This window comes from Canis lupus, chromosome 32 (assembly GCF_048164855.1).
Source record: "Canis lupus baileyi chromosome 32, mCanLup2.hap1, whole genome shotgun sequence".
Taxonomy (NCBI): domain Eukaryota; kingdom Metazoa; phylum Chordata; class Mammalia; order Carnivora; family Canidae; genus Canis; species Canis lupus.
In genome coordinates, this window is record NC_132869.1 from 34,046,824 (window position 1) to 34,074,499 (window position 27,676).

The window sequence follows — 27,676 nt, forward strand, 5'->3', positions numbered from 1 at the left end:
TTCAGGGTTGCACCCAACCTTGCAGATTGCTTCCACGCAATCTACATATGTGGTCTCCCCGGGGCGTTTTATTTTGGGGTCAGCTTCCTCCTCTCCCTAACCGCCCCCCCCGCTCCGGGGGGCAACGGTGGGCAGGCGGGAAACTGAGGCGGGGCCGGCTGCAGCTCCGGGGCCCCTCGCGGCGCTCCTGCGGCTGCAGCGCCGCCCGGGAGCCCGCGTAGACCAGGCGGGCCGAGGGGCGGGCCCGGAGCCGCGGCCTCGCTTCCGCCCGCGCGGCGCCCGCCTCCTCCCGGCAGCTCCCCGGGCGGCCTCCGGGCCGGGCCGAGTCCCGCCAGCGCCGGCGGCATGCTGCAGAAGCGGGAGAAGGTGCTGCTCCTGAGGACCTTCCAGGGCCGGACGCTGCGCATCGTGCGGGAGCACTACCTGCGGCCCAGCGTGCCCTGCCACAGCCCGCTCTGCCCGCAGCCCGCCGCCTGCCGCAACGGTCGGGGCCGGGCCGGGGCGCGGGCGGGGCGCGGGGCGCGGGGCGCGGGGCCAGGCCGCTGCTCCCGGGCTCCGCACCCCGCCCCCATCAGGCGCAGGGCCCGAGAGCGCGGCGCCCCCACGGCCCAGGGGCCTGGCGATCGAGGCTTTCCGGGGGCGGGGGGGTGATGGGGGGGGGGACGTGGGTGCAGGGCCTGCCCCTGATGCCCCCCGGGACGGCGCACTGGTGAAATGGGGGGTGCCGGGCGGTGAGAGGCGGGGCGAGGCACCGTGCTGCTGCTCCTTCGACACTTCCAACTCCCCACCAGCGTTAAAGATTCTATTTATTTATTTATTAATGAGAGACACAGGCAGAGGGAGAAGCAGGCCCCACCACGCAGGGAGCCCGACGCGGGACTCGATCCCGGGTCTCCAGGGTCACGCCCTGGGACAAAGGTGGTGCCAAATGGCTGAGCCGCGCAGCCAGCCCGCATGCCTCAGACTGGGGGACAGCCGGCAGCCCTAAAATGTGTCGACTGTCTGGGCCTGGATGGTTGCACAGGAAGGCCTTGGGGACGTTGGATTTGGAGCCGCTGTGCGCTAACCTTCCCCGCCCCCCGGCTTGGTTGCTCAGCTGCAAGGGTGGCCCCGGGTTAGCTGGGAAGATCTCTCCCCTCCCTGGTGGGGGAGGAGCAGGGCCGTGTGTATGTGTATGTGTTTGGGGGGTCAAAGAGGGGGGTCCTTCTCGGAGAGTATTTGGAATCCTCAGTTTGCAGCTTGGCTCACCCCGCTCCCGGAGATGCAGGCCGCGCGGAAAGCCTAACCCCTGCCCTTGCGTGCACTGAGCATCCTTTCTTTTTTTTTTTTTTTTTAATTTTTATTTTTTTTATTTATGATAGTCACAGAGAGAGAGAGAGAGAGAGAGGCAGAGACATAGGCAGAGGGAGAAGCAGGCTCCATGCACCGGGAGCCTGATGTGGGATTCGATCCCCGGTCTCCAGGATCACGCCCTGGGCCAAAGGCAGGCGCCAAACCGCTGCGCCACCCAGGGATCCCTGAGCATCCTTTCTAGTCGATGCCGGCTTTCTGGCCCCTGGAGACTTCGGAGCATGTACACGGGCTTGATTCAGAACCCACTTGAAATTGCTCGGCAGAAACAAGTGGTTAACATATATATTTCGGGGGACCTCCCCCCCATTTGAATGTGAGTGTATGTCAGTCCCTTAACAAATACATATTTAAGGTGTGCTGAAGATGTTTGCTTTTTAAAAATTTCATCTTCTGCACCACTGGCAACACCATAAACCACGCTGAGCTTTTCCTTTGCGTAGCTTCAGAAAAATGAAGCTGCTGGGTTTACCTGAACTTTGGACCTCTCCCAAAGCAGACGTGTCCTGTCCTTTAAAAACTTCAAGGTGAAAAAAAAAAAAAAAAACTTTAAGGTGTAGTTGAGACTGGGAGTTATTTTTGTAGAGTGCAGCACCTTGATGCTCAAATAGGAATAAGCCAAGTTTGCAAATGTTGTCTAATCGCTTACCTTTTGAATTATGTTTTAGATGGGAAACTCTTGTCTAGTGACGTGACTCATTACATGATCCCAGATTGGAAAGTTGTTCAAGATTACCTGGAGATCCTTGAGTTCCCAGAGTTGAAGGGAATTATTTTCATGCAGACGGCTTGTCAAACCGTGCAGCATCAAAGAGGTCGCAGGTATCCATTTTGCATTATTTTTTATTTCTATACAGCATATTTTTCTTTTCCCCTTTAGAAAAAGGTCCCTTGTTGGCGGGAATGGGGAGGAATTCGTTATTTTGTCAGAAAGGACTTTTTGAGCTAATTTGGTATTCTCTTCGCTGGTGAGGAATGCAGTGACATTATTTTATATTTCTGCTTCAACACCTGGCGGAGAGATCTGACTATAGATCAATAAACTGCAGTGTCCCTGGTATATGGGTATTTAAGATTCTTGGCTTTGGGTTTGCATTTATTTTTTAGATGTATTGTTTCAAAAGCCTACCCTTTTGTGTGTGTGTGGGGGGGGACTATTTTATTTTTAAATTTTAAACTGTTTATTATGGGTGTAAATTGTACTTGTAGTGATTTATTTATTTAAGGAAAGCAGAAATAACTTGCTTTATTTTTACATTACTAGTATAACTACCAACCATACTCATTGTATTTGCTAAACAAAGGACTTCTGATTAAAATCACTCTAAAATGATTGCCTTATACCTAAATGAAGAACAATTGTTCACCTTTTAGACAAATATCTAAAAAATGGCTTTGCCTCATTTAACATTGGTAAAGGATTTATGATTCGAACATGAAGACTGCATGGAAACAGCATATTGGAATTATACATACAACCTCTTAACACCCCTAGTTATTTAAAGAGAAGAAACTGTGTGTTTACTCTTTTTTAAATGTGGTTTCTTCAGACTTTGGTGGTAAAAGATGAAGTATGTTTATTTGTGTGTGAAAATGATGAGTTGTCCTTACATGCTCAGTTCAAAAAAATGTACATTAACTAGATTGCAGATTTTTCAGATAGAATATTTTTAAATGAGTTTGAAGTTGATTTTGCTGAGACACAAAGATATAGATGTTTATTCACATTCGGGTTTGAATGCTGTTCCAGGTGTCGTATTTCAATTTCTGCTACTAAAATCAATTTGTTGCTATCATTTGGATTGCAAGCACTCTGCCGAGCCTTTTCAACTTCTGTTTTCTGAAATATTTTTAATATTAAGAGTTGTTTTAAAAGCCAATTCTTGGGACATTCAAAAGCAAAGAATTGGAATTTAAATGTCTTTTCTCCCAAACATTTCAAAAGTAGTTAACTTAATGAAAAACTATTGGTTTTCCATCGCTTTACTATGTACCTAAATATACTAAATGTGAGAGCAAAGGATGAGGAGTTGTGAAATAGATGGGTCTGATAACACCTTGGTTTTCCCATCTGATATGCACATTGTAAGCTCATAGTTCTAGGCTTTATGAAATACAAAAAGAAATATTAGTGACCCTCCAACAACGTGGGGATTAGGGGCTTGGACCCCTGCACAGGGGAAAATACATGTATAACTTTTGATTCCCCCAAAACTTAACTAACAGCCTGCTGTGGACCAGAATCCTTACTAACAGCATAGTCGATTAATATATATTTTATGTGTTATGTTCATTACAGGTTATATACCATATTCTTACAATAAAGTAAGCTAGAGAAAACATTATTTTAAAAAACCATAATGAAGGAGCACATGGGGGGCTCAGTCGGTTGAACATCTGCCTTCAGCTCAGATCATGATCCCTGGGTCCTGGGATTGAGCCCCCCCCAGAAGGCTCCCTGCTCAAAGAGGTGTCTGCCTCTCCCTCTGTGCCCCCCTCCCCACTCATGCTCTCTTGCACCAGCTTTCTCAAATAAAATCGTTTTTCTTTTAAGATTTTATTTATTTACTTGAGAGACTACAAGTAAAGGGGAGGAGCAGAGGGAGAGGGAGAAGCAGACCTCCCCACTGAGCAGGGAGCCCTTAGTGGGGGGGCTTGATCCCTGGACCCCAGGATCGTGACCTGAGCCAAAGGCAGACGCTTAACCAACTGAGACACCCAGGCAACCCCTAAATAAATAAAATATTTTTTTTTAAAAGAAAGAAAACCATAATGAAGAGAAAAAAAACATTTACACTGCTATACTGTATTTACCAAAAAATTTCCACCTATAAATGGACACCCCGTAGTTCATACTAGGGTTGCTCAAGGATCAACTGTATCAGTCCCTCTCTCAACAAAGCTGTTTCTTGTTGGGGTCAAATACAATGAGGTTAAGGGGGCACGCATTACACGCAGGCCGTATGACTTAATGTGGACTATGCAAAGTGCAGAGGTAAATATGGGGTGTGAGGGTTTAGCCAGAAAGCCCTCTGAAGGAAGTAGGTTTAAGATCGATTTTTAAAGCAGGGGTCATGAATGTAACTGAAGAGAAAGGAGAGACAGGAAAAGGATTCAACAAGTTTGGGACTTCGTGCTTTGTTTACCTGGTAAGCAACCAGCAGTTATATTCAGGTTCAAACAACTAAATGACCAAATTACCTAAACCCTAAAAAGTGTCATATATCAAAAGCTAACTTTATAATTGATCACAGCCCTTAAATGTAGAAGATCCAGGGAATTTGCTGTATTAATTTGAACTTCATTAAGTGTTAAGTGTAAGTCATTGGATTTTTTATATTTAATCATAAGTGGCCTACAGGAGGCCCTCTGGTGTTTTGCTTTATTTAAAATGTTTTCTTTTGTTTTTCCTTCCTTCCTTGGAGATTTTTGTGATGCTAATCAATAATTCATTCTATTTGATATGCTTTTAGGAACATTTGTGCTTAAAAAAAGCTTTGTCAGTTAAAATACCTGGTTGCTCTAGTGTCTGGTATAAGGATGCCTTGCTTTCTCCTTTTGACCCCCTCCTGAATTCCTTCATTATAGCTTTAGAGTCTCAACAGTTAACATCTCTGTTTCTCAGTATATAACATACAAAATATTATAGTTGGAGAGGATCTAAGAGATCAAATGATCTGACTCCCCTCCAATATATCATTGTAACTTAGCATGAGTAATGTTATTGCCTTTGTTTCTAAAAGAATTTTTATCAACTTTTTTTTCCTGGACACCAGTCTTAATTTGCTTTATTGTATTGTTATTTAAACATGTTTAAACATAAATCCAGATGTAAAGTCCTCATGCTTAAGTACTTACTGCAGCCCTAAACCCAAATTGGACCTTCAAATTAAATAAACAAAGCTTACAAAATAAGAAAACTGCAAATGAACACTAATTTACTGTGACAGGTGACATTGTTCTACTGAAATGAAATCACCGGAGTTGGGTTTCACAATAATAAAAAGACACGGCCTCTAATCTGGTTCTGTATTTAATATGATTTTACATTATGATTTCAATAGTATCAATGCAGAAAATGCCCGTTCTCCTAAGTATATTATAGAAAACATTGTGAAAAAAATCACGTTTTTGATGGTTCAGCATGAGCACATCTTCTGCCTAACTTGACTGTCATCACACACTTGTTCAGTGAGGGATCATTTGATGACTCTGTGAGTCTGTCTTGTCCACTGCATTCATGCCCGTATGTAGGTGTTCATCTGTTCATTCAACAAATATTTACCGAAAGACATGCTGGAAACTGTGCTAGCACTGGGGATGGCATGGTGAACAAAAGCAGACGCGGTGTTGGGGGAGACAGGTGGTACTCAGATAATGACGCAAACAGGTGGGGGACTGCAGCTGTGCCAGAAGCTCTGAGGGATAGGTGCTTGGTTCCAGAAGAGCCCAGATTAGTCAGAGAGGCAAGAAAAAGCTTCCCTGAGGGAGATTCCTCCGCTGGGCTCTAAGGGGTGGGTAGATGTAAACCAGGCAAAGGAGAAAAGCTGTCCACGTAAGGGGCCTGCTGTGCAGGGTCATGGGGAGGGAGATTTGCTCCATTCAGGGAACTAAAAGAAGACCCTGGGGTGGATAATGGGTCTCAGGGATGTTGGTGAAGGGCTGTAAGCAGGGCAAGATCCTATGTATAATCAAATTCCTTATTTGAAAAGATGACTAGGCTGGTGGAGAAAAGGCTGTGATTTTTTTTAAGTTTTTATTTATTTATTCATGAGAGACACCCAGAGAGAGGCAGAGACATAGTCAGAGGGAGAACAAGGCTCCCCATGGGGAGCCCAATGCAGAACTCGATTCCAGGACCCTGGGATCACAACCAGAGCCAAAGGCAGATGCTCAACCACTGAGCCACCCAGGTGCCCTGAAGAGGCCATGACTTTAGTTCACATGAGAGATGTTGGAAAGAAATAGATATTTCCAACAGCCTCTTAGTAGGTAAAAGTCTGTAGATCTTTCTCAGTCTTTAACCCAGAGAATTGAAAATGTATCCATGCAAAATTTGTACTAGAATGTTCATAGCAATTTTATTCGTAATAGCCCCCCAAATGGAAACGGACCCAAATGTCCACAACTGATAATGATTACACAAAATGTGTTTTATCCATATAGTGGGCAACTAGTCAACCATGAAAGGAGTGAAGCGCTGGCATGTGCTACAACATGGATGAATCTTGAAAATATTATGCTTGCTGAAAGAAGCCAGCCACACAAAGTCATTTTTGTATGATTCCATTTATATGAAATGCCTTGAATAGGTAAATCCAAGAGACAGAAAATAGACTCATGGTTGCCAGGGGCAGGGGAATGAGGAATATTGTTAATGGATCTAAGTTTCTTTTTGGAGTGATAAAATGTCTGGACTTGGTGGTGATGGTTGCATAACTCCGTGACTATACAAAATACTATGGAATTGTATGTTTTAAAGGGATAATTTTAGGGATGCCTGGGTGGCTTAGTTGGTTAAGCGTCTGCCTTCAGCTTGGGTCATGATCCCAAGGTTCTAGGATCGAGTACCATGTTGGGCTCCCTGCTCAGTGGGGAGCCTGCTTCTCCCTCTTCCTCTGCCTACTGCTATCCTTGCTTGTCCTCACTTGCACTCTCTCTCTCTGTCAAATAAGTAAAAGCTTAAAAAAATAAGTAAAAGGGTAATTTTATGGTATATGAATTATATCTCTTAGTTAAGCTGTTATTTAAAACAAATAAAACCTGGGCACTGGGTGGCTCAGTTGGTGTTGAGTGTCAGCCTTCGGCTCAGGTCATGGTCACAGGGCCCTGCATCTACCTCTCCCTCTGCCTGCCACTCTCCCTGCTTGTGCGCGCACGCTTTCTCTCTGTCTCTCTCTCTGTAATAAGTAAATAAAATCTTTAAAAATAAATACATAAATAAAAAATAAAATAAGTAAAACCTATAAAACTCAGTAATGGAGTTAGATGTGTAAGGGGAAGGAGAAGGTGGTGTCAAGGCTAACACCAAGGTTTCTGGTTTGCATGACTGTATAGAGAGGGAGCGCTGGAGGAAGTCGAGGGCTGGAGCTAGAGGTTGTGAGTCTGAGGTTGTCTTTGAGGCTTCCAAATGGCAGTGCAGTTAGAGGGCATTCAGAGGGTCGAAAATATATGCCTTTGAAAATGTTTTAAGAGTACCACCTAGGGGCATCTGACTGGCTTAGTCAGTACCATGTGTGACTCTTGATCTTTAGTCATGAGTTCATGCCCCACACTGGGTATAGAGCTTACTTTAAAAAAAAAAAAAAAAAAAAAAAAAAAGGGATCCCTGGGTGGTGCAGCGGTTTGGCACCTGCCTTTGGCCCAGGGTGCGATCCTGGAGACCCGGGATCGAATCCCACGTCGGGCTCCCAGTACATGGAGCCTGCTTCTCCCTCTGCCTGTGTCTCTGCCTCTCTCTCTCTCTCTCTCTCTCTCTGTGACTATCATAAATAAATAAAAATTTTTTTAAAAAAATAAATAAAAATGAAAATTTAAAAAAAGCAAAACACAGACTTTCAGAATTCTTGTGGGAAACTCTGGAGCTCCAGGATAGCTCGATCTGAAGAGCATGTGACTCTTGATCTCAGATTTGTGAGTTTGAGCCCCCCGTTGAATGTAGAGATACTTAAATACATAAAACTTCAGAAAAAAATTTAAGATTTTATTTATTTATTTATGAGAGACACAGAGAGAGAGAGGCAGAGACACAGGCAGAGAGAGAAGGCTCCATGCAGGGAGCCCAATGCGGGACTGTATCCAGGGATTCCAGGATCATGCCCTGGGCGGAAGGCAGATAGATGCCCAACCACTGAACCACCCAGACGTCCCTAGAAAAAAATTCTTGTACAAAATTCAAAGACCTGTGAGGGTAAGTCTACCTAAGAGACCTTAGCAGAATTCTGCAAAAACTGGTCGAAGAAACACAGCATTGTACCTCCCCCAACTGGTTGTGGGATGCCCACTTCTAATCCCCAGAGAATATAGGCAGCAGGAAGAGAGGACTTTGCATCGGTAGGTGAGATCATCCTTGAATGAAAATAGTACAAAAAGCAATCTAAGGAAGGTAAGCGTGGCCATACCCTGAAGAAATTATTTGAACTATTCAAATAATAGAGAATTGGGGAATGCAAGTCCAGGGAAACTGCGGTTCTTCTGGAATATTTATTTATTTATTTATTTATTTATTTAAATTTTTATTTTTTTTAAAGATTCTATTTATTCATGAGAGACACAGAGAGAGAGGCAGAGACATAGGCAGAGGGAGAAACAGGTTCCTTGCGAGGAGCCTGATGCAGTACTTGATCCCAGGACCCCAGGATCATGACCTGAGCCAAAGGCTCAACCACTGAGCCACCCAGGCACCCAAGACTGGAATTTTTAAACCTTCAGATTACTTTATTGTACTTGACTGTCTGAAACTGCTGTTCTTGTATCATTCACACCAAACTTGTCCAAGGCACCATGATGCTCTGTGCTGGCTCTATGCAGGATACTCATATATCTAACCCCATCGTATGCACCACCAGCCCTGACTAGCAAAAAATATGACTATATTGTATGTATGCACTATTAAATTACAGCCAGAAGCCCACATGCCTACGAGAAAACCCGACTGTCACACTCTGAGTGATTCACTTTTTCCTGCTTTCTCCATTAATATTCTTGTACCATTTGTTCATTCGTCTTATCTGGCTGATAGGTAGCTGACAAATGGAAGCATGCACGAAAGTCTATGGAAAATATATGGGAACGAAACTTTAAATTGAGAACATTTCTTTCTGTTAAGTTCTATATTTTGCTGTGTCATTCCTCTAATTTGGTGGTAAACGCCCTGAGTCTGGCTTGTGGAACATCAGTATCTAGGAAGGATGGGATTGGAGAATCCTTGGGTCCAAAGTACAGGTGTCCTAAACAAGTCCAGGGGTGTGTGTGGAGCTAGCAAAACAGTCACCAGGTTCCAAAAATGTCCAGGTTGGTCTGGACACACCAGTATCTTGTAGCTGGATCACTGTTGTCACAAAGTTGGGAGTTCAGGATGCCTGGGTGGCTCAATGATTGAGTGTCCGCCTTTGGCTTAAGTCGTGGTCCTGGGATCAAGTCCGGCACATAAGGCTCATTGCAGGGAGCCTGCTTCTCCCTCTGCCCATGTCTCTGCCTCTCTCTCTGTTTCTTGTGAATAAATAAATAAAATCTAAAAAATAATAATAATGATCTTTAAAAAAACAGTTGGAATTCACTTAAGCATTTGGAAAATGTTTATTGGGCGCATGAACCATATTGCCTACCATCCTGAACTTTCTGTCCCATCTCTTCCTTTGAGTCCTTTGTCTAGCTAACTCTCATTCATCCTTCTCTCAGGTGTCACCTCTTCCCTGATGCCTTCCCCAGACCTCCCATGGTCTTGTCACACCCTGCACTTTTCTCCTCAGAGCACTTCTCCCACTGCAATGGGTGGTCCTGTTTGGTTTTTTTTTTTTCACCTGGCCTATTTTTTTTTAATTGTGGTGAATGTATATAGCGTAAGATTTACCATTTTAACCATCTTTACGTGTATAGTGGCATTGAGTACATTCACATTTCCTGCAACTGTCACCACCATCCCCTCCAGAACTTTTCTCCCATTAACCAACCACTAACTCCCCACTCAAGCCCCAGGCAACAACCATTCTACTTTCTATCTCTGTAGATTTGATTAAATACCTCGTGTAGGTAGAATCATACAGTATTTGTCCTTTTGTGTCTGGCTTATTTCACTTAACATCTCCAAGATTTATCCATGTGGTAGGATGTCTCAGAACTTACTTTTTAAAGACTTAGTAATATTCTCTTGTATGTGTACACCACATTTTGTTTATCCATCCATCCATCATTGGACACTTTGGTTGCTTCGTCGGTTACTTTTGGCTATTGTGAAGAATGCTGCCATGAACATCAGGATAAGAATATCTCTTTGAGGGGCACCTCAGTGGCTGAGTGGTTGAGCATCTGCCTTTGGCCCAGGGCGTGATCCTGGAGTCCTAGGGTTGAGTCCTGTGTTGGGCTCCCTGCGGGGAGCCTGCTTCTCCCTCTGCCTGTGTCTCTGCCTCTCTCTGTGTGTCTCTCAAGAATAAGTAAATAAATTCTTTCTTAAAAAAATAAAATAAATTTTAAAAATGTAAAAAAAAATCTTTTATTGCTTAAGAAGTAAGTGCTCATTTAAAAACATTAATGCATTACAGAAATGTATAAAGCAGAAAGTGCAAGTCTTCCCCTTACCCCCGTGCAGGGACAGCTGCTGTGAGCAGGGTTGTGTAGACTCTTCTGTGCCTACTCTAAGAGGTCTTAAAAATGACTTTAAATATATCTCTGTGAAAGTGGGAAAATCACCAATTAGATATGTTCTAGGCCCTTCTGAGTTGGGGGTGGGGCAGCTTTCGTTTGTATAAGTAGGATGCCCTTAAGGAAAGCTGCTGTTCACAGACCTGAAACTAAACCCTTTTGTGTATTATGAAATTGTAGAAGTGCCATTACTTGATGATTCTTTTAAAAATAGCTCAAAATTAGAATCACCAAGAAAACAAAATCAGTGTTTCTTGTTTTCTCATTAAGCATTAAGACGACACAGATATTGGTGATGAGCATTTATTCAAAGAAGAGAAGTTGGAGAGTTTTAGTGCTTTAATGAAAAGATCTGTTTTTTTTTTTAAGAATCCATGGCAGCAGGCTGGAGGTGAGAATGGAAGGGCACAAATTTTATTACATTAAAACACATGTTAAATGCCAATCATCTACCTTGGATGATTTATATGTTAATTTAACATCTGATTTTAATATCAATCCATTTTTTAAATAAACAATTGGCTTCCTTTAAGATAACTGTGAACCTTTTCTGTATTTCATATTACCCAGACTACTGAAAAACACCTTCTTAAAAAAAGAAAAAGAAAAAAGAAAAGCATCGTCTTAGAAACCAACCCATAGGAAGCTGCGTATTTGATGTGATACTTTGGCTGGCATCACTGGAAGGATCTCCTGATGGGACAAACCTTAAAACTTTGTTAGTTATCTGACAGATGAAGCTGGCCCTCATTCATGTAAATGAGGCAGCTGCATAAATAAAATTCACAGATAAATCCCCAAACTTATTCCCTTTCCATGTCCTTTTCCAGGCTGCAAGCAAATATATTTTTTTTATTTTTTTTTTATTTTTTTTTATTTTTTTTAATTTTATTTATTTATTTATGATAGTCACAGAGAGAGAGAGAGAGAGAGAGGCAGAGACACAGGCAGAGGGAGAAGCAGGCTCCATGCACCGGGAGCCCGATGTGGGATTCGATCCCGGGTCTCCAGGATCGCGCCCTGGGCCAAAGGCAGGCGCCAAACCGCTGCGCCACCCAGGGATCCCTGCAAGCAAATATAAAATACACTCATGCATAATGCCATTTGTAGAACAAAATGAGGTACAGAAATAAAGTGCTAAACCCTGCTTGCCTCTGGTCCTCAAAGAGCCTTTGAAGAGGGGGCTGTATGGCGCAGGCTCATATAATTCCGTCATTAATGGCCAGAAGTCTAGAAGGGGAAAGGGCAGGGGTGATTGATCCACAAGCTAATTAATGAGGTCCTGCATAAGCACATTCTAGCAGGCAAAACTGAGAAACAACAGCCCAGTAGTACTACACATACTAAGGCCAATATATATAAGTGTTTCTTGGGTTTTAAAGAATCCATCTTTTGTCCTAAAATGCTTCATCTTCTCTGATCCTTAGCAGGAGCTGGCAGTAGATGAGTATCTGCTATGTCAGATTTATTTTTCTCTTCTGTGTCCCAGACAGTACAACAAATTGCGAAACCTCCTAAAGGATGCACGTCATGATTGCATTCTCTTTGCTAATGAATTCCAGCAGTACTGCTATCTCCCTCGGGAAAGAGGAGAATCCATGGAAAAGTGGCAGACCAGGTATGGCACCACCAAATGGCTGTGAGTTTTGCATGACTCTTTTTAATTTCTTTATCATTGGTTTTCTGGGAGTTGATCTAAATGGTTTGCTAGAATAAACCAGTTATTCTGGAACTATGATCATTACTGAAATAATGTGTCATTATTTTAGCTATATTGTTTGAATACATATATGCTTTAGAAATTGTCATTAGGGAGCTACAGATACTCAGAGTGAGTTTGCCCCAGATCTTAACATTTGGCATTATCATTTTAATGTCTCTCTGTGTGTGTATGTGTATGTATGAGGGAGGAGGAGGCCCACTTTTAAGCGAAGATCATCTCAATTTTTCTGGTACAGGTTGCTCTAATATCCCAACCAGTCTTATTAACCTGAAACATGTAGGTTAATGCTGCTAAAGCTGTTTTAGGAAGTATGCTGTTGCCTTTTATATCTGCCTAAAAGCAGAGCTTGAAGCAAGGAGTTGGGTGTGGGTTGTTGATGTGGGAGGTAATTCCCTGAAACAGGAGTGAGGAAGTGCCTGGTGTGAGACAGAGGAGGGAAAGCAGTTCAGGATATGCTACCGCTGTAGGAAACTGAGGCTCAGTCCTACTGGGAACCTCTGAGAAGCTGCATAGTATATGCCGTAGAAGTCACCTAGAAGAGTGGAGGCGAAGGTGTTAAAGAGACTTCCGCCTTTAGCTGAGGATCATTCTACAGGAGTGTTGACTCCACTCATTGGGCCTAGGGTGGGCTAGAAGTGCTGCCCAGCTGCAGCTTAAGTCAGGGGCACAGGGGCTGGGCACCCATAGCCTCTGCTGAACTCTTCTGCAGAGGGCCAAGCAGACCTTAAGCTTTCAAATGTCTTATCCATACAAAATATTTAAATTGTCTTTTTCCTTGTGATTCTTTATCTGTGTAGCCATTAAATATTTAAATCCTCTAAAAAAAAAAAAAGCACTGATGCATACTGAATCCTTAATTATAGTACTAAGTTCCTGCAGGGCTTAATACCAGGAAGGGAAAGCAAATCTTTCTCTAGATTAGGTCACATGTGAGTACTTAAAATGATCTTACTTACCAACTACACAGGCTTGCACAGAATAGATACTCAGTATATGTTGGCTGAATTTTTTTTTTAACTAAATCTTTTTAAAAGATTTTAATTTAATTTATATGAGAGAGAATGAGAGAAAGAGAGCAGGGGAAGGGCAGAGGGAAAGAGAATCTCCAGCAGACTCCACGCTGAGTGTGGAGCTGGTCGTAGGGCTCGATTTCACAACCCTGAGATCATGACCTGAGCCAAAACCAAAAGTCAAATGCTTAACCAACTGAGCCACCCAGGCACCCCTAAAACTAAAGGAACCTTACCTAGCATCTTAATTTACAGCAGGGAAAACAGATGCCTACAGAAACCGATTATCCAAGTTGATACACATCGTTGGAAACATAATCCAGTCTTGAACACACGTCTTCAGGCCTGGGTTATTTTTTCCAATTTTGATTCTTTTCAGGAACATTTTCAGACATTTCATGTGATTCCATACCTTAATGGATTATGATCTTCAGCCATTTGCAGCCTAGTTTTTCTCTTAGCCAGACTTGTTTCTTCATCTTTTAAACCTCTTTTAAACATAGTTTAGCTTGGGGAACCCTGGGTGGCGCAGTGGTTTAGCGCCTGCCTTTGGCCCAGGGCGCGATCCTGGAGACCTGGGATCGAGTCCCACGTTGGGCTCCCAGTGTATGGAGCCTGCTTCTCCCTCTGCCTGTGTCTCTGCCTCTCTCTCTCTCTCTCTCTCTCTCTCTCTCTCTGACTATCATAAAAAAATTAAAAAACAAAACATAGTTTAGCTTGGTCACCTGTGTGGTGCTGTGTGTCACAGCTTTCCAACTAAAAGGTATTAAAGATGACAGAGGGCAGCTCTGGTGGCTCAGCGGTTTAGCGTCTCCTTCAGCCCAGGGCATGATCCTGGAGACCCAGGATCGAGTCCTGCATCGGGCTCCCTGCATGGAGCCTGCTTCTCCCTCTGCCTGTGTCTCTGCCTCTCTCTCTGTGTCTCTCATGAATAAATAAATAAATAAAATCTTAAAAAAAAAAAATGACAGAGCCTCATGGTTTCTGGGCCACATCAACAAATGAAAGAGGTTGCTGCAAATGGTTGGATGTCTTCGGGAAGAAGAGATGTCAGGTGCTGTCTAATTCATCTTTGTATCCCCGCAAGGACCCAACTCAGGACATATTTATAACAGGTGCTCGAGAATTAGTTGTTGAGTGAATGAATAGTTGTCTACATAAACTGAAGGAGAGCATATTAAAAGCCAGGCGTGAAGCTTTGAACAGTAGCTTGTCTTGGGAGGGCTCACATGCCCTTTGCTTTTTTAGGAGCATATACAATGCAGCCGTTTGGTACTATCACCATTGCCAGGATAGGATGCCTATCGTCATGGTGACAGAAGATGAAGAGGCAATTCAGCAGTATGGAAGTGAAACAGAAGGAGTGTTTGTGATTTCTTTCAAGGTACTTACATCTGTTGTGTCCGTAAATGTGTCTGTGTGCGTTCATTTACTCTGTGGCACCCACAAAGCTCTCTGTCCTGGTGGTAATACAGAAAAGGGACAATGAAGAGTGAAGGAACACTTCAACCAACGAGTTCCATGTCTTTGTTTCTCCCCAACTAAGTAATCTTAGCTTTAGCAAATTTGGGCAAACTCTGTGACTAGAAGACCCATAGCATCTGAGACGTCAGCCCAATAAGCCCCTGTTGACAGTGAACTCGTGTGTAGTTATAACAATAACAATCTTAGTAATGACGATGATGAGAATAGGTTGGATCTTATGATATTGTCAATAGGTTTTTGACCTAAAAAATGGCAGTTTTACATGGCCCCCCCTAATAGTAATAGCCACCGTTTATCTATGCCAAGCACTATTCTAAGTGTATTGTTTAATTCTTGCTGTAATCCCATGAGGTAGATGTTATTGTCTATATTTTATTGATAAGGAAACTAAAGCACAGAAAGGTTAAGCAACTCACACAAAGTCACCCAGGCAACAAGTGGTGGAACTGAGATTAGAGTCCTGGCATTCTGACTCCAAAGCTCTTACCCACCCTGCTCTGCTGCCTCCCAAATTATTTTATTTCTTTATTTATTTATTCATGAGAGACACAGAGAGAGAGAGGCAGAGACACAGGCAGAGGAAGAAGCAGGCTCCATGCAGGGAGCCCTATGCGGGACTCGATCCCGGGACCCCAGGATCATGCCCTGAGCCGAAGGCAGGCACTAAACCACTGAGCCACCCAGGGATTCCCTCAAATTATTTTTCTGAGTACACATGCAACATAGTTTTTAAAGGCCAATCATGTTTTTCTGCTGTTCCTCACTCTTCCCCACTTAAGAATGTGCATGGGGGTTAATAAGGATAAAGGACGGGGTGATGAGATGTGATATATGAAGGCTGTCACATCAGATCACAGACAGGAACGGTGTTATCAGTGACCTATTCTTGGGCTGTGTTAGCAACACAGTTCTCCTATTTTGGGGATACCCTTTGGGAAGGGGGGAAAGCTGTTAATCTCTCAGTAGATTACTGGTCTCGTCTGTCTTGCCCAGTTGGCCAATCAAGTTCCAGTGGTTGATATTGGTTTTTGATTCAGAACCTAGAGTGAGGCCCTCTATTACCCCTGTCAGTTTACAGAAAGTCAAGTTGGATTTTGAATTGTAGATTCTATAAGAGTTCCCAGGTGCATGTATTGCTAAAGATTTGCCAATAGAATTTTCTTGGCCCTGCTATAAAAAAAAGTGTTCTGGTATGCCAGAGAATTCCGGGGGCGCTGGGTATTAATGGCAGTGTCACTTGTTTTTTCAGTTGCAATACATCATGTCTTGTTCCTACAGAGGACAGTTGACTAAAATTACATTTTTCTAGTTTTTGTTAAAATTACTTTTCTTTGTAGTCCAGCACTATAGTACCGTTTTATTGCGTATAGCATCTCCTAAGCAGACCGTGTGATTGAGGGCTTCATAAAGGCGGGAAAAAAAAAAGCAGGGAAAAAAAAAGAGGTACTGTGGAGTTCAGATGAGAGGGAAGGCCAGAATTTTCTGTGGGACTTGAAGTTAGCTGGGAAGAGTGGAGACCATATATCCTCGCGAAGAGTTGGTGGAAGTTTGGTGGTGGTAAGTGACCGTAGAATGTGGGTAGTGAGTTAGCAGAGACGGAACTTCTCGAAGGACTAGGGAAAGAAGGGAAGTGATTTGAACAGTTCCCTTAAGTCAGTGGGAGAAATGCTGGTGGTGACGAGAAGGATAATATATTTTCTTTTTAATTCGAGAAAAAAGAGAGCGTGCTAGACTCTACCTTAGACTTAAAGTCGAGTGAAAAACACAGGTAAAATTGGTGTTATTTAGTGAGAGTAACCCCCTGAGGGAGTGTACTCTGGACGTAGCACAGCCAACGTCAACACACTGTCCTCTTGTGAGTGGTGCCTTGGTGTTTGGCCTAGGGTCTCTCCGACAGAATTACACCAAAAGGTGCAGTAACAGTGTGTGAAGGGGACCCTGGCCACCTGTTTCAAAGTCCTATTTCGTACCAGGTCATCACATTAATACGTATGTCTGTGTGAGGACTGTTAACCACATCTGTGGATGGTCACCAAGGACTTGGTCCTCTGGCAGCTGGGGAGGCGGAGGCCTCAGAATAATCGAAAACCTTCACTTTGCCACTCTCTGCTAATTTGACATAGCCAGTAGGTGGGGGGAAAGGAGGCATTTCCATAGACACTTTGCTCCTTGCCATTTTTACATGCTTATTTAAGTCTCTTATAAATTTCAAACATGTCAAGATGAAAAAAAAAAAAAAAAAAACAAGATGAGAATTCACACATAAGAGCTTCTTTTCTCCATTCACCGCAGGCCATTGTCTGCAGTAATGAGATGCTTGTAAAGACAGGCAGGACAAGGATGTGTGCATGCGTGCAGAGAGAGGAGGAGATTTCAAAGTGCAAAGTAAACATTCCATGGTGGGAAGGGCCTTTCTAGGGTTCACTTGGCAAGGCTTCAGGGATTAGTGAGATGGTTAAAAAACTAGTCAGTAATGTGAGCCTCAGGGAGGTAATGCTCATTTAACAGCTCTTCAAAAATGTGTGCCAGCAATTCCCATCCAGGACTTTTTGTGAGACTACCAAAAGGAAGAGCCATTGTCTTCTTCTTTTTTTTTTTTTTTTAAGATTTTATTTATTTATTTGATAGCACACAAGCAGGGAAAGTAGCAGAGAGACAGAGAAGCAGGCTCCCCACTGAGCAGAGAGACCGATAACGTGGGACTCGATCCCAAGACCCTGGCATCATGACCTGAGCCGAAGGCACACACTTAACTGACTGAGTCACCCAGGTGCCCCAAACCACTATCTTTCTGACCATGTTTCTCTAATGCCTTTATTAAATGCAGAATTACCTGGACAACTTTTGGCCTGACTTAAAGGCCGCCCATGAGCTTTGTGACTCCATCCTTCAGTCTCGACGGGAGAGAGAGAATGAGAGTCAGGAGAGCCACGGGAAGGAGTACGCAGAACATCTTCCCCTGGAAGTGTTAGAAGCTGGCATTAAATCGGGACGCTACATCCAGGTGAGGGTTGTCCTGAAGCATCAGCGTTGGGACCAGCCCGCATGTTTTCTTCTCTGCTTTATTGGCCATCACAGGCCTTTAATTTCAAAAGCTGTAAATAAAATGGGCATGAGTAAGCCAGGGCTGTCAGTGTTTCAGATGATTTGAGAGTCTTTCTTCCTACGTGCTTATTTAATTATGGACACCTTGCTGCCTGGTTTGATGCTACTCTGTAATCTTCTTAATCAGGTTATATATTGAGCACCACACAAGCCTTCTAATGCCTCCAGTCTCTGGGAAAGAGACTATATTTTGAATCAAGGTATTTGCCTTTGACAAAATTGTGAAATTGGTGAAATTTGGCTTCTTGGCTCCTTTGCAGTGTCTCTGCCTCTCTCTTTCTTTCTTTCTTTCTTTCTTTCTTTCTTTCTTTCTTTCTTTCTTTCTTTTTTTCTTCTTTCTTTCTTTCTTTCTTCATGAGAGACGCAAGAGAGAGAGAGAGATGCAGTGTCTCTGCCTCTTTCAAGGAAGTCATTTGTAGTCCTCCAGAACCCAGAAGCTGTTAAGCTGTGTTGATAAGGAATCAGATTATTTATCAGATTTCAACAGCTTTACGTGTGTGTCTGTGTGTGTACAGTTTTATCACATCAGTAGATTTGTGTATCCACCACCACTATTGAGATACAGCACTGTTCCATCATGAATTTTACATTTTGACAAGCAGCTCAGACAGTTTTCATGCAAGCCAAACATTGAGAATAGCATGCCAAAGTCCCTCCTAAAGTGTGGGTATTATTATTATTATTATTAATTTTATTTATTTATTATTTATTTAGAGAGCAAGGGAGTAGGGGTTAGGGAGGGATAGGTAGAGAGAGAGAACCTTAAGCAGGCTGCATACCCAGCATGAAATCAAGAGTCGGATATTTAACCAACTGAGCCACCTAGGTGCCCCTAAAGTATGGGCATCTTAAATGAGTATGCCTAGAGACTCTGATGCTTCCAACTCGGTAGTAAAGTTTACAGCATTCCTGGGAGGATATTTTGAGGAAAAAGATTTTTTGAGGACCACTCATCACTTCAGTAAAATACATCCTTTATTGGTATAGGCAAGAATAGTTCAAAATGATGGTGTGTTCTCTGGAGAAAAGAGACCTTGGTGATGAGTATTTTTCCTAAAGGAAGGGATCACAGACCTTAAAAGAATATTTTGGGGTTATTTTCATATACTTTTTGAAAACTGTACCTTTGGAGGCAAAGTGGGCAGTAAAGAAATTTTTCTATTGATTTTTATTATGATTGTAGGGAATCCTGAATGTCAACAAACACAGGGCGCAGATAGAAGCTTTCGTTCGACTTCAAGGAGCCAGCTGCAAAGATTCAGGTTCAGTATAAGCCTTACGTAAACTTCCGTACTACATCTTTATTCTGATATTACACGGTGAAGAAAGCAAAGCTGACCCTGCCGTCATGTATGCCATGTCAGGTATCCCCACTCTGGGTGTGTGGGGGTCACAGATTGGTGTTTTTTCCCCCTCGAAGTTTATAGTTTCTGATTTTATTGCAATCAGTTTTTAAAGATGAGAACAGCTACATTTTATTGAGTACCTGCTGTATACGCATCAGGTACCTTTCTAAGCACTTAACGTGGATACTATCATTATTTTGCACCTTTTATCCATGAAGATACACAAGGTTACACATGAGGAAACTGTAATACAGGGAAACAAAGTCACTTGCCCGAGCTCACACACCTGGTGAGTGGTGGGGCTAGATCTGCTGCTGAGGCAGTTTGGCTGTGATTTTAAGACACTGCCCTTTGTGGTCTTGCTGGAATAATTGTAAAAGTGATAAAAATGAAGAAGATGTGGAAGTAAGTTGTATCATAATAGAATATAGTTCTGAGGGCCTCGATGGCAGGGTGGAAAACACCCAGTGGCTCTCCGGCTGCTGCTCGTGAGCTGGCTGTGTCCGTGGTTCCTCAGCCTGCCGACCGCTCCCTGGCTGCGTGGCCTCCTGGAACGCTGTGGGCTCACATAGCCTCACGCAGGGGCCTATTACCTACCGTGAGAGACGGGTGAGGTAGGCCTTATAAAAGCACCTGACGAGGGATCCCTGGGTGGCGCAGCGGTTTGGCGCCTGCCTTTGGCCCAGGGCGCGATCCTGGAGACCCGGGATCGAATCCCACGTCGGGCTCCCGGTGCATGGAGCCTGCTTCTCCCTCTGCCTGTGTCTCTGCCTCTCTCTCTCTCTCTGTGACTATAATTAATAAATAAATAAATGAATAAATAAATGCATGCATGCACCTGACGTCATAGGACACGGTGACAGCGTTTCCTCATTCCTAACCTGTGGAATGAGGTTTGGCTTCACCTTTGAAGGGGGAGGAAGCTTTTATTTGCAGGGACGCTGATGAGACGTCAGATTCATGATGTGTGGCATCCCCCGTGGCTTTATGGGGTCTCTGTGTGCCCGCCCAAACACAGGTTTAGTCAGTGACATCCTCATCCACGGGATGAAGGCTCGAAACCGCTCCATTCACGGCGACGTGGTAGTCGTGGAACTGCTCCCTAAAAATGAATGGAAGGGAAGAACCGCCGCCCTGTGTGAGAATGACAGCGATGACAAGGCCTCGGGAGACCCCCCGAGTGAGCCCATGCCCACAGGTGAGCCTGCCAGCCGGCCTCCCAACTCACCAGTGCGCCCGTGGGACGTGCCCCAGCCCTCTCTGTGACGACCCAGAAATACTACGGCTCTCGGGGCTCGGTATCATTTCTTTCCTCCATTACTAGTTCCCTTTTTCTGTAGTTTTATGTTCTTCTCCTCAGCATCCCAATGTGCTGTCGTACCCCCCATCCTAGAACAGAACAAGACCAGAAATCCTCTCAGGTCCCGGGTCCCCTGCAGCTACTGCCCCTTCCTCCGCCTCGGCGTGTGGCCAGCCTCAGTGGAACCCCTCACCCTGCGTCCTCTGCTTCTTCTCTGCCCGTTGTCTCCCGAAGCCACTACATGCAGGCGCCCCCCACCCCGCAGAAACCTGTCACCTCTTGTCAAGGGCACCGGTACCTCCTTGCCAACAGCCCTCAGCACCTGTAACCCTCAGCACCCTTTGGCCAGCAAATCACGGCCTCATCTTTGGCTTCTAGGTGCTTCGGCTCCCCTGCTGAGGCTCCTTCTCGGTCCCTTTGCTAGAGCTTCCAATCTTCTAGGCCTCTGGCATATGCCTGGGCTCCTCGCTGAGTCTCCTTCAGTCCTCTCACTCTGTTGCTCCGGCCCAGCCCCCCTTCCCAGCCTCCAGGGTCGTCTCCTCACTTGTCTCCCTGGATCTGCCCCTGAATGTCCAGTGGGCACCTCCCTTTTAACAAACTAATAACAATAAGCCTAATAACAAACAACAAGCCTAATAACAAACTCCTGACTTCTGTCCCCAAACCTGCTCCTCCCCGAGTATTCCTCCTCTCAATAAATGGCAGGTTCTTTCTACACTTGGTCAACCCAAAGCCCCTGAGATTGCCCTTGCCTTTTTCTCTCACTCATCAGCGAGTCCTGGCAGCTCTGCCTTCTTGTGTGGCCTGAATGTGGCAGGTCCCCTGCTCCACTGCTCCTGTCCTGACGTGGTCCACTAGAACCCCTTGACGTGATTATCCCAGCCACCTCCTCACTCAGTGGTCTCCTGCTCCTGCCCCTACTCCCAGTGGCCTTTGCTCCACACAGGAGCCAGCCACAGGGGTCCTTTCAAAGGTCTTTGGGTCCTGTCATATCTCTGCTCAAAGTTCTCCAGTGGCTGCCTCCTATTTCTCTAAGAATAACACCCAGAGTCTTTACTGTGGCCTAGAGTCTTGCCGGCTCGGGCTGCCTTCTGTCACTGTCTTCATCATCACTGTCCTCCTGCCGCATTGACCATCTTGCCCTCTGCCACTGAAAATGAGCTTTCCCCAAACCTCCTCACACCAACCTCCCTCACTTCAAGTCTCTGCTCAGATTGTCACTTCATTGAAAATAGCTGCCAGTGCTGGCCCTGTATCACTCTGGGTCACCTTACCTGCTTTGTATCTTTCTTGGCAAAAATCACCACCTTCCATGTATTTTTTTTTGTCTTTTTCCCTCCAGGTGTCCAGACTAGAATATCCACTCTAGAAAATCAAGGACTTTGTTCTGATACTGCTACATTCCCTGCACCTAGAACAGGGCCTCATACTATTTGTGAAAAGATAGCCCTTTTAACTATTAGAGTTTGGCTTATTTTCTTGACCTGGTCAGTGATGCTGGCAAGTGTTGTATATGAGATTTAACGGTTTGCATACTTCACCGTATGCAGTGGTGGCTCAAATGATCTTGGCTGGTGGGAAAATGCAAGGAAGACAGTGAAATTGCACAGGAGAGTGCATGAGTTTAAAAAAAAAAAAAAAATGAAATCACTGGCTTTTCCCAATGCACCGAAACCTGAAATTGATAAGGAGAGGGCAAAAGAGAGTGTGGGACTAATGGGACTAATGGATCCTAAGTGTCACGTCAGACCCCACGGCAGAAAGGGCAAACTGATGATGTTATTTAAAAAAATTATCTCTCTTTCAGAAGATTAACCATCTTAATAGTAAAATGCTAGGAAGGCAAATGTTTAAGCATCTGTCAACTTGTATGGATGTGCTTGATACAAATAGGACGTTGTGTTTTCCTGTTTTCTTCCTCACTGGTGAACCAGTTAGCATCCAGAGAGGTAACATCTCACCAGCTAAGGCCTTACTTTGTTTTGTTTTCCCAAAGGCAGAGTGGTGGGCATCCTTCAGAAGAACTGGCGGGATTATGTGGTGACATTTCCATCCAAAGAAGAGGTCCAGTCTCAGGGCAAAAATGCTCAGAAAATCCTCGTTACACCTTGGGATTACAGAATTCCCAAAATCCGAATTAGCACTCAGCAAGCAGAAGCCCTCCAGGTAGCTGACGTCGTACTTCTCCCGGTTTTCCTCCTGCCTTTGGCAGCTCTTGAGCTATCCCAGAAAACATTGTTAGTTCCTTTGCATAAGAAGGGGTGAATTATTGATGGCATCTGGCATTTCGAGATCCCGTTTTTTAAAAATTCTAAATATATAGTGCTCACTTCAGCAGCACAAATGAAAATTCTAAATATATAGAACCATCTGTTAAGTAGTCCTTGGTTAATAAATGAAGGCCAGAGAGAAACTGTCCTAGAAAGAGCTGTGTAGGACAACTACAGAGTACATACATTATCCAGCTGTCCAACACAGAAACTTTCAATAGATATGCTTTGCCAACACTAACAAGCTTTATTCCAGCCAGCGATATAGAAATACGATCACTCTGCCCTGTAGGGATGATATAGTGGTACTTCACCGAATCGATTATCCATAAAGGAATATAACACTGGACAGAAGACATAAACAAGGAAGTTAGAAGTTAACCTTTCTGGTGTCGAAGAGTACAGGCATGGCCTAATTTGATTTGCCTGATGCTTTACAGTTTGTAAATGAGACCTTGTAGCAGGATGTCCCGAGCCAATAACTGTGTTGTTGTGCACCGAGCCAATAACTGGGTCATTGTGCACCCTTTACATCTTTTGAGGCCTTCCGCAGGCTCTCGGAGGCCAGCTTCGACCATTGCCTTCCATACCCATGATTTACTGGAATTTGGGGGCAGTGAGGTTTATTTCACACTGACCCCTCCTTCCCCATCAAAAGATGTCCTTAAAAATGAGAAAGTAACTTCCAAGAAAGTAGAAAGTCACTCCTGCACTGGCAAAGTTGAGATTTGTGTTTTGAAAATGACTTTGTACTATGCACGATGGGGTGTTCCTTTGTGTTGCAAATGTTAACTAGAATGGGTTACAGTTGGCTTTCTTTAAGAGACTAAAATTTCCAGCCTTCTTCTGTGATGTGGAGAGCTCTTGCCTCCTGCTAAAGCCCCAGGCCAAGCAGTTACATAACCATCTGGCAATTTAGTAAAACAGCAAGAACCAAAACAAAAACCAAAACCCACCATTAAACTGGCCACTCTTTTTGGAGCTTGATGCTGTTTGTCTTGTCTGGTGCTTCTCATTGACCCACTTAATTCCTGGTGCCGGGCTGATGGGGTTTGTTTTCTCTTTTTGTGCAGGACTTCAGGGTGGTTGTACGCATCGATTCCTGGGAATCGACATCCGTGTATCCGAATGGACATTTTGTGCGCGTTTTAGGAAGAATCGGGGACCTAGAAGGAGAAATTGCAACCATCTTGGTGGAAAACAGTATTTCAGTTGTCCCTTTCTCCGAAGCTCAGGTGTGCTTTCCCAGAGTCCTTTGGTCTGGTTAAAGACATCCTGTACAGTTTCTCTTTGCATTTGTTATTTGTTTCATGATTAAGATGAAAAACCTCTGTACTGTGTAACTACTCACTAAAGCCACAGATAATAGAAGAATCTCACTCCTCTCTATTCTGGGTTTGGACCAGATTGAAGTCAGCACCAAGTGCATAGTTAGTTTCCGAGAGCCTCACAAGCTCTCAAATTTTTACATTTTCCAACTGTGCTTAAAAATGATATGTCAGTGTCTTCTTGTCAGTACACATCCATCCCCGGCAGCTGCAAGAGTGCCTAGTTACAGACCCTACTGGGCTCCACTCCCTGTCCTAATCACTCACCCAGAGGCCTGCACAGAGCCACAGGGAGCAGCTTTTGGGGTTCTATACATCTCTGACCCCCGGGTCAAAAAATCATGCTCATGAAATACTTTTTGTAACCTCTTCAGAAAATACAAGTTCAATAAACATAAAACATTAGCTATTTCCATCACTTTGTGATCTTGTAAAATGCTCATAAATCTTGTTTATTATTCTTGCACAATATACCTATAGTGTCCCCATGCTATTTCCTGTTCTGATTCTTTCATGTAAAATTATTTCTATATATTGGTATAGCGACATCTTCGTAGTTATGGTAAATTATTGCCTATCAATGTACTCTGCTTGGTTTAAGTATTCCTCAGTTGCTGGGCATTGGACTGTTTAATTTTTCACTAGTGTAAGAAATGCTACTTCACACATTTTTATAAACAATGCTTCCCCCACCCCCCTTTTCCATCATTTTTCTTGGGATGTAATCCTTAAAGTAAGATTACCAAGTCAAAGGGCATAAAAAATTTAAGTGGCTTTTATTATGTATCGGCAGATTGTTCTCCCGAAAAATTGGACCAGTTTGCATTGCCATCAAGAGTGTATGGGTGTTCTTATTTTCATTATAGTTTTTGACAGAACAGTAGCTATAAGAGAAAAATATTTTAGAAAATTTTACGTTATTAAATTTTTATGTTTAACATTAGTTTCTGGAAATTATTTGTTGACTTGTTTTGACAGCTCTTAGTGAAAATGTTAGAATAAAATAAAGCATGGATTAGACTTCCCAGGACTAGAATTTTCTCTTCCCATTTAGCCTACTTAACTGTAAATTGATGGCCTAAACAGATAATAATAGAAAGTGCCCTAGATTGGTCCTGCTCAAATTATCTTTAAGGAACTCTCTCTTAGTACTTGGGACATGTTGATTTTTTTTTTTTTTTCAGGGCTTGACTTGAATTAAAAGCTCAACTACATTTAAACAAGTGGATCATTTGAAAATGGGGTAGAGGTTGTGCTCTTTATGAGCCACCCTTCATCTTTGCTCTGGCCTCCATAACAAAAGAAGCTGTTGGGAACTAGCGTGTTTCCTGCCAGACTGTAAGGGTCTTCAGGGGCAGGGGACACTCTTCTTCTGGGCTCCTGACCTTTCCAGAGCCTAGCACCATTCCTGACACACGTTAGGCACCTAAGCAATAATTACTGATGGAAAGAAGCAAATAGGGATCCCTGGGTGGCGCAGCGGTTTGGCGCCTGCCTTTGGCCCAGGGCGCGATCCTGGAGACCCGGGATCAAATCCCACGTCGGGCTCCCGGTGCATGGAGCCTGCTTCTCCCTCTGCCTGTGTCTCTGCCTCTCTCTCTCTCTCTCTCTCTCTCTGTGACTATCATAAATAAATAAAAATTAAAAAAAAATCTATAAAAAGAAAGAAGCAAATATAGGTTAATTGCAAAAAGATACTGGGGAATGAATGGGATTTCCACAAGGCTGCAGTGAGAATATTCGGGAGCAGATTTTCCTTAGGCAGCTTGTGATGTGAGAACTGAATGTCTGATTCTTGTGCAGATGTGCGAGATGCCAGTCAATACTCCTGGAAACCCCTGGAAGGTGAGTCCTGAAGAGGAACGAGAACGTAAAGACTTGAGAGAAACCCATCTGGTGTTCAGCATTGACCCGAAAGGCTGCGAAGATGTGGACGACACGCTCTCGGTCAGGACCTTAGCTAATGGCAGCTTGGAGCTTGGGGTCCATATTGCAGACGTGACGCACTTCGTGCCGCCAAGTTCTTACATCGACACCGAAGCTAGAACCAGGTGATGATGCCATCTGACAGCAGCCCTGTGATGCGAACCTGTTCCATAACTCCCTCGTTTCAGATTTGCAAAACAGGGCTTTCAGTTTTTTGTGCAACTCTGCCCAGAGAAAAAAATCCCTCCTAGAGAAAAAAAACGGAGGAGGTCCACTTCCTTCCCCTTTGCCTTTAGAGAAATAGCTCCTTGATCAGTTTACCTTTCCTTTCTTTCCCAGAACCTTTCCACCGACTTCCCTTCTAAATCGCCATGAGTTGAATTTTCTGCGTGTGGATGCTATTTTCTATAAACACTGGCTCATTACACTCTCATTTTTCTTGGACAATGAAGATTCATGTCATTTTTTCTTTCCTTTTTATGTCAGTGGAAGAGTATTCAGCCCAAGGCAGTCTCCCTTAGAAAAGTGGGAACCTGGGAATAGCTTGATTACCCAGTCTGCTGCACTTTATGAAAAAGTAGCAGCCTTGGGGGATCTGCACTGAGGACTTGGCCAATTCCCTCCCTGCAGCCCCTGCAGTCAGCACTTCTGCTTCTCGCTGCTGAAGGTCACGCACCTGCGTATGTGTCATTCACAGGGCCACCACGTACTATTTAGCAGACCGTCGCTATGACATGCTGCCCTCCATCCTCAGCGCTGATCTGTGCTCCCTCCTGGGAGGCGTTGATAGGTGAGTTTGTTCCTGACTTTTTTTTTTTTTTTTAGCACCAGACTGTCTTGGCTTTTCTGTGATGCCTAGCGCTCTTGCTTCTAGCCTCTTTCTCCTCTTCTTTTGAATACACTCTACCCCTTGCTCCCCACCCTTGTTTCCACCGCCCCCCCCCAGCCCCGGACCCTCTGTGCCACTTATTTGTAGGCCACTTTATTTCTTTAGCTCTCCCTTTTCTTCTTGTCTTTTCTGTCTAGCTATGAGGATGCTTCTCCCTCTGTTGGCTTTTTAAACTCAGCTAAAGTCTGGGAACAAATGCATAGGACATTATGCACGTGGATTCCCTGGTTGAGGCTATTTTGCATGAGGATCATGAACTTGGGGAGTTCTTTATTTGTTGTAGTTAACATTTATATCTACCTTTGAATATGTAATAAGACTATATAGTCCAAAATTCATAGATTCTAAAAAATATTTAGTGAAAGGCTCCCCTCCTATCACTTGGCCCCAGTTACCAATATCTCATGTATTTTTCTAGATATAATGTATATACACACAAATGGACATATGGTCTCTGTTTCATACACAACTGGTGACATTTTATATAATATATATATGCGTGTGTGCGCGTGCATGCTTTCAGCAGCTTTTTTATTTCTCTTAACAATACAGTGTGGAGGGATCCCTGGGTGGCGCAGCGGTTT

General features: G+C 43.9%; 1 protein-coding gene across 4 annotated transcripts in view; it reads left to right on the forward strand.

The window, feature by feature from the left end:
- The first annotated feature begins 241 nt into the window (after positions 1–241).
- Positions 242–27,676, forward strand: part of DIS3L (DIS3 like exosome 3'-5' exoribonuclease) — a 33,875-nt gene continuing 6,440 nt past the window's right edge. For 2 of the 4 annotated variants that reach the window (XM_072809217.1, XM_072809219.1), the window contains exons 1-11: positions 273–484; positions 2,019–2,172; positions 12,200–12,328; positions 14,692–14,827; positions 17,756–17,932; positions 19,217–19,295; positions 20,398–20,577; positions 22,676–22,845; positions 24,023–24,184; positions 26,081–26,328; positions 26,901–26,993. In XM_072809217.1, coding sequence (XP_072665318.1) covers positions 346–484; positions 2,019–2,172; positions 12,200–12,328; positions 14,692–14,827; positions 17,756–17,932; positions 19,217–19,295; positions 20,398–20,577; positions 22,676–22,845; positions 24,023–24,184; positions 26,081–26,328; positions 26,901–26,993 — 1,667 coding nt within the window. In that variant the 5' untranslated portion in view covers positions 273–345. Of the gene's footprint in view, positions 485–2,018; positions 2,173–12,199; positions 12,329–14,691; positions 14,828–17,755; positions 17,933–19,216; positions 19,296–20,397; positions 20,578–22,675; positions 22,846–24,022; positions 24,185–26,080; positions 26,329–26,900; positions 26,994–27,676 lie in introns of those variants that run through there. The other 2 variants (XM_072809218.1, XM_072809220.1) reach the window with 2 other exon arrangements.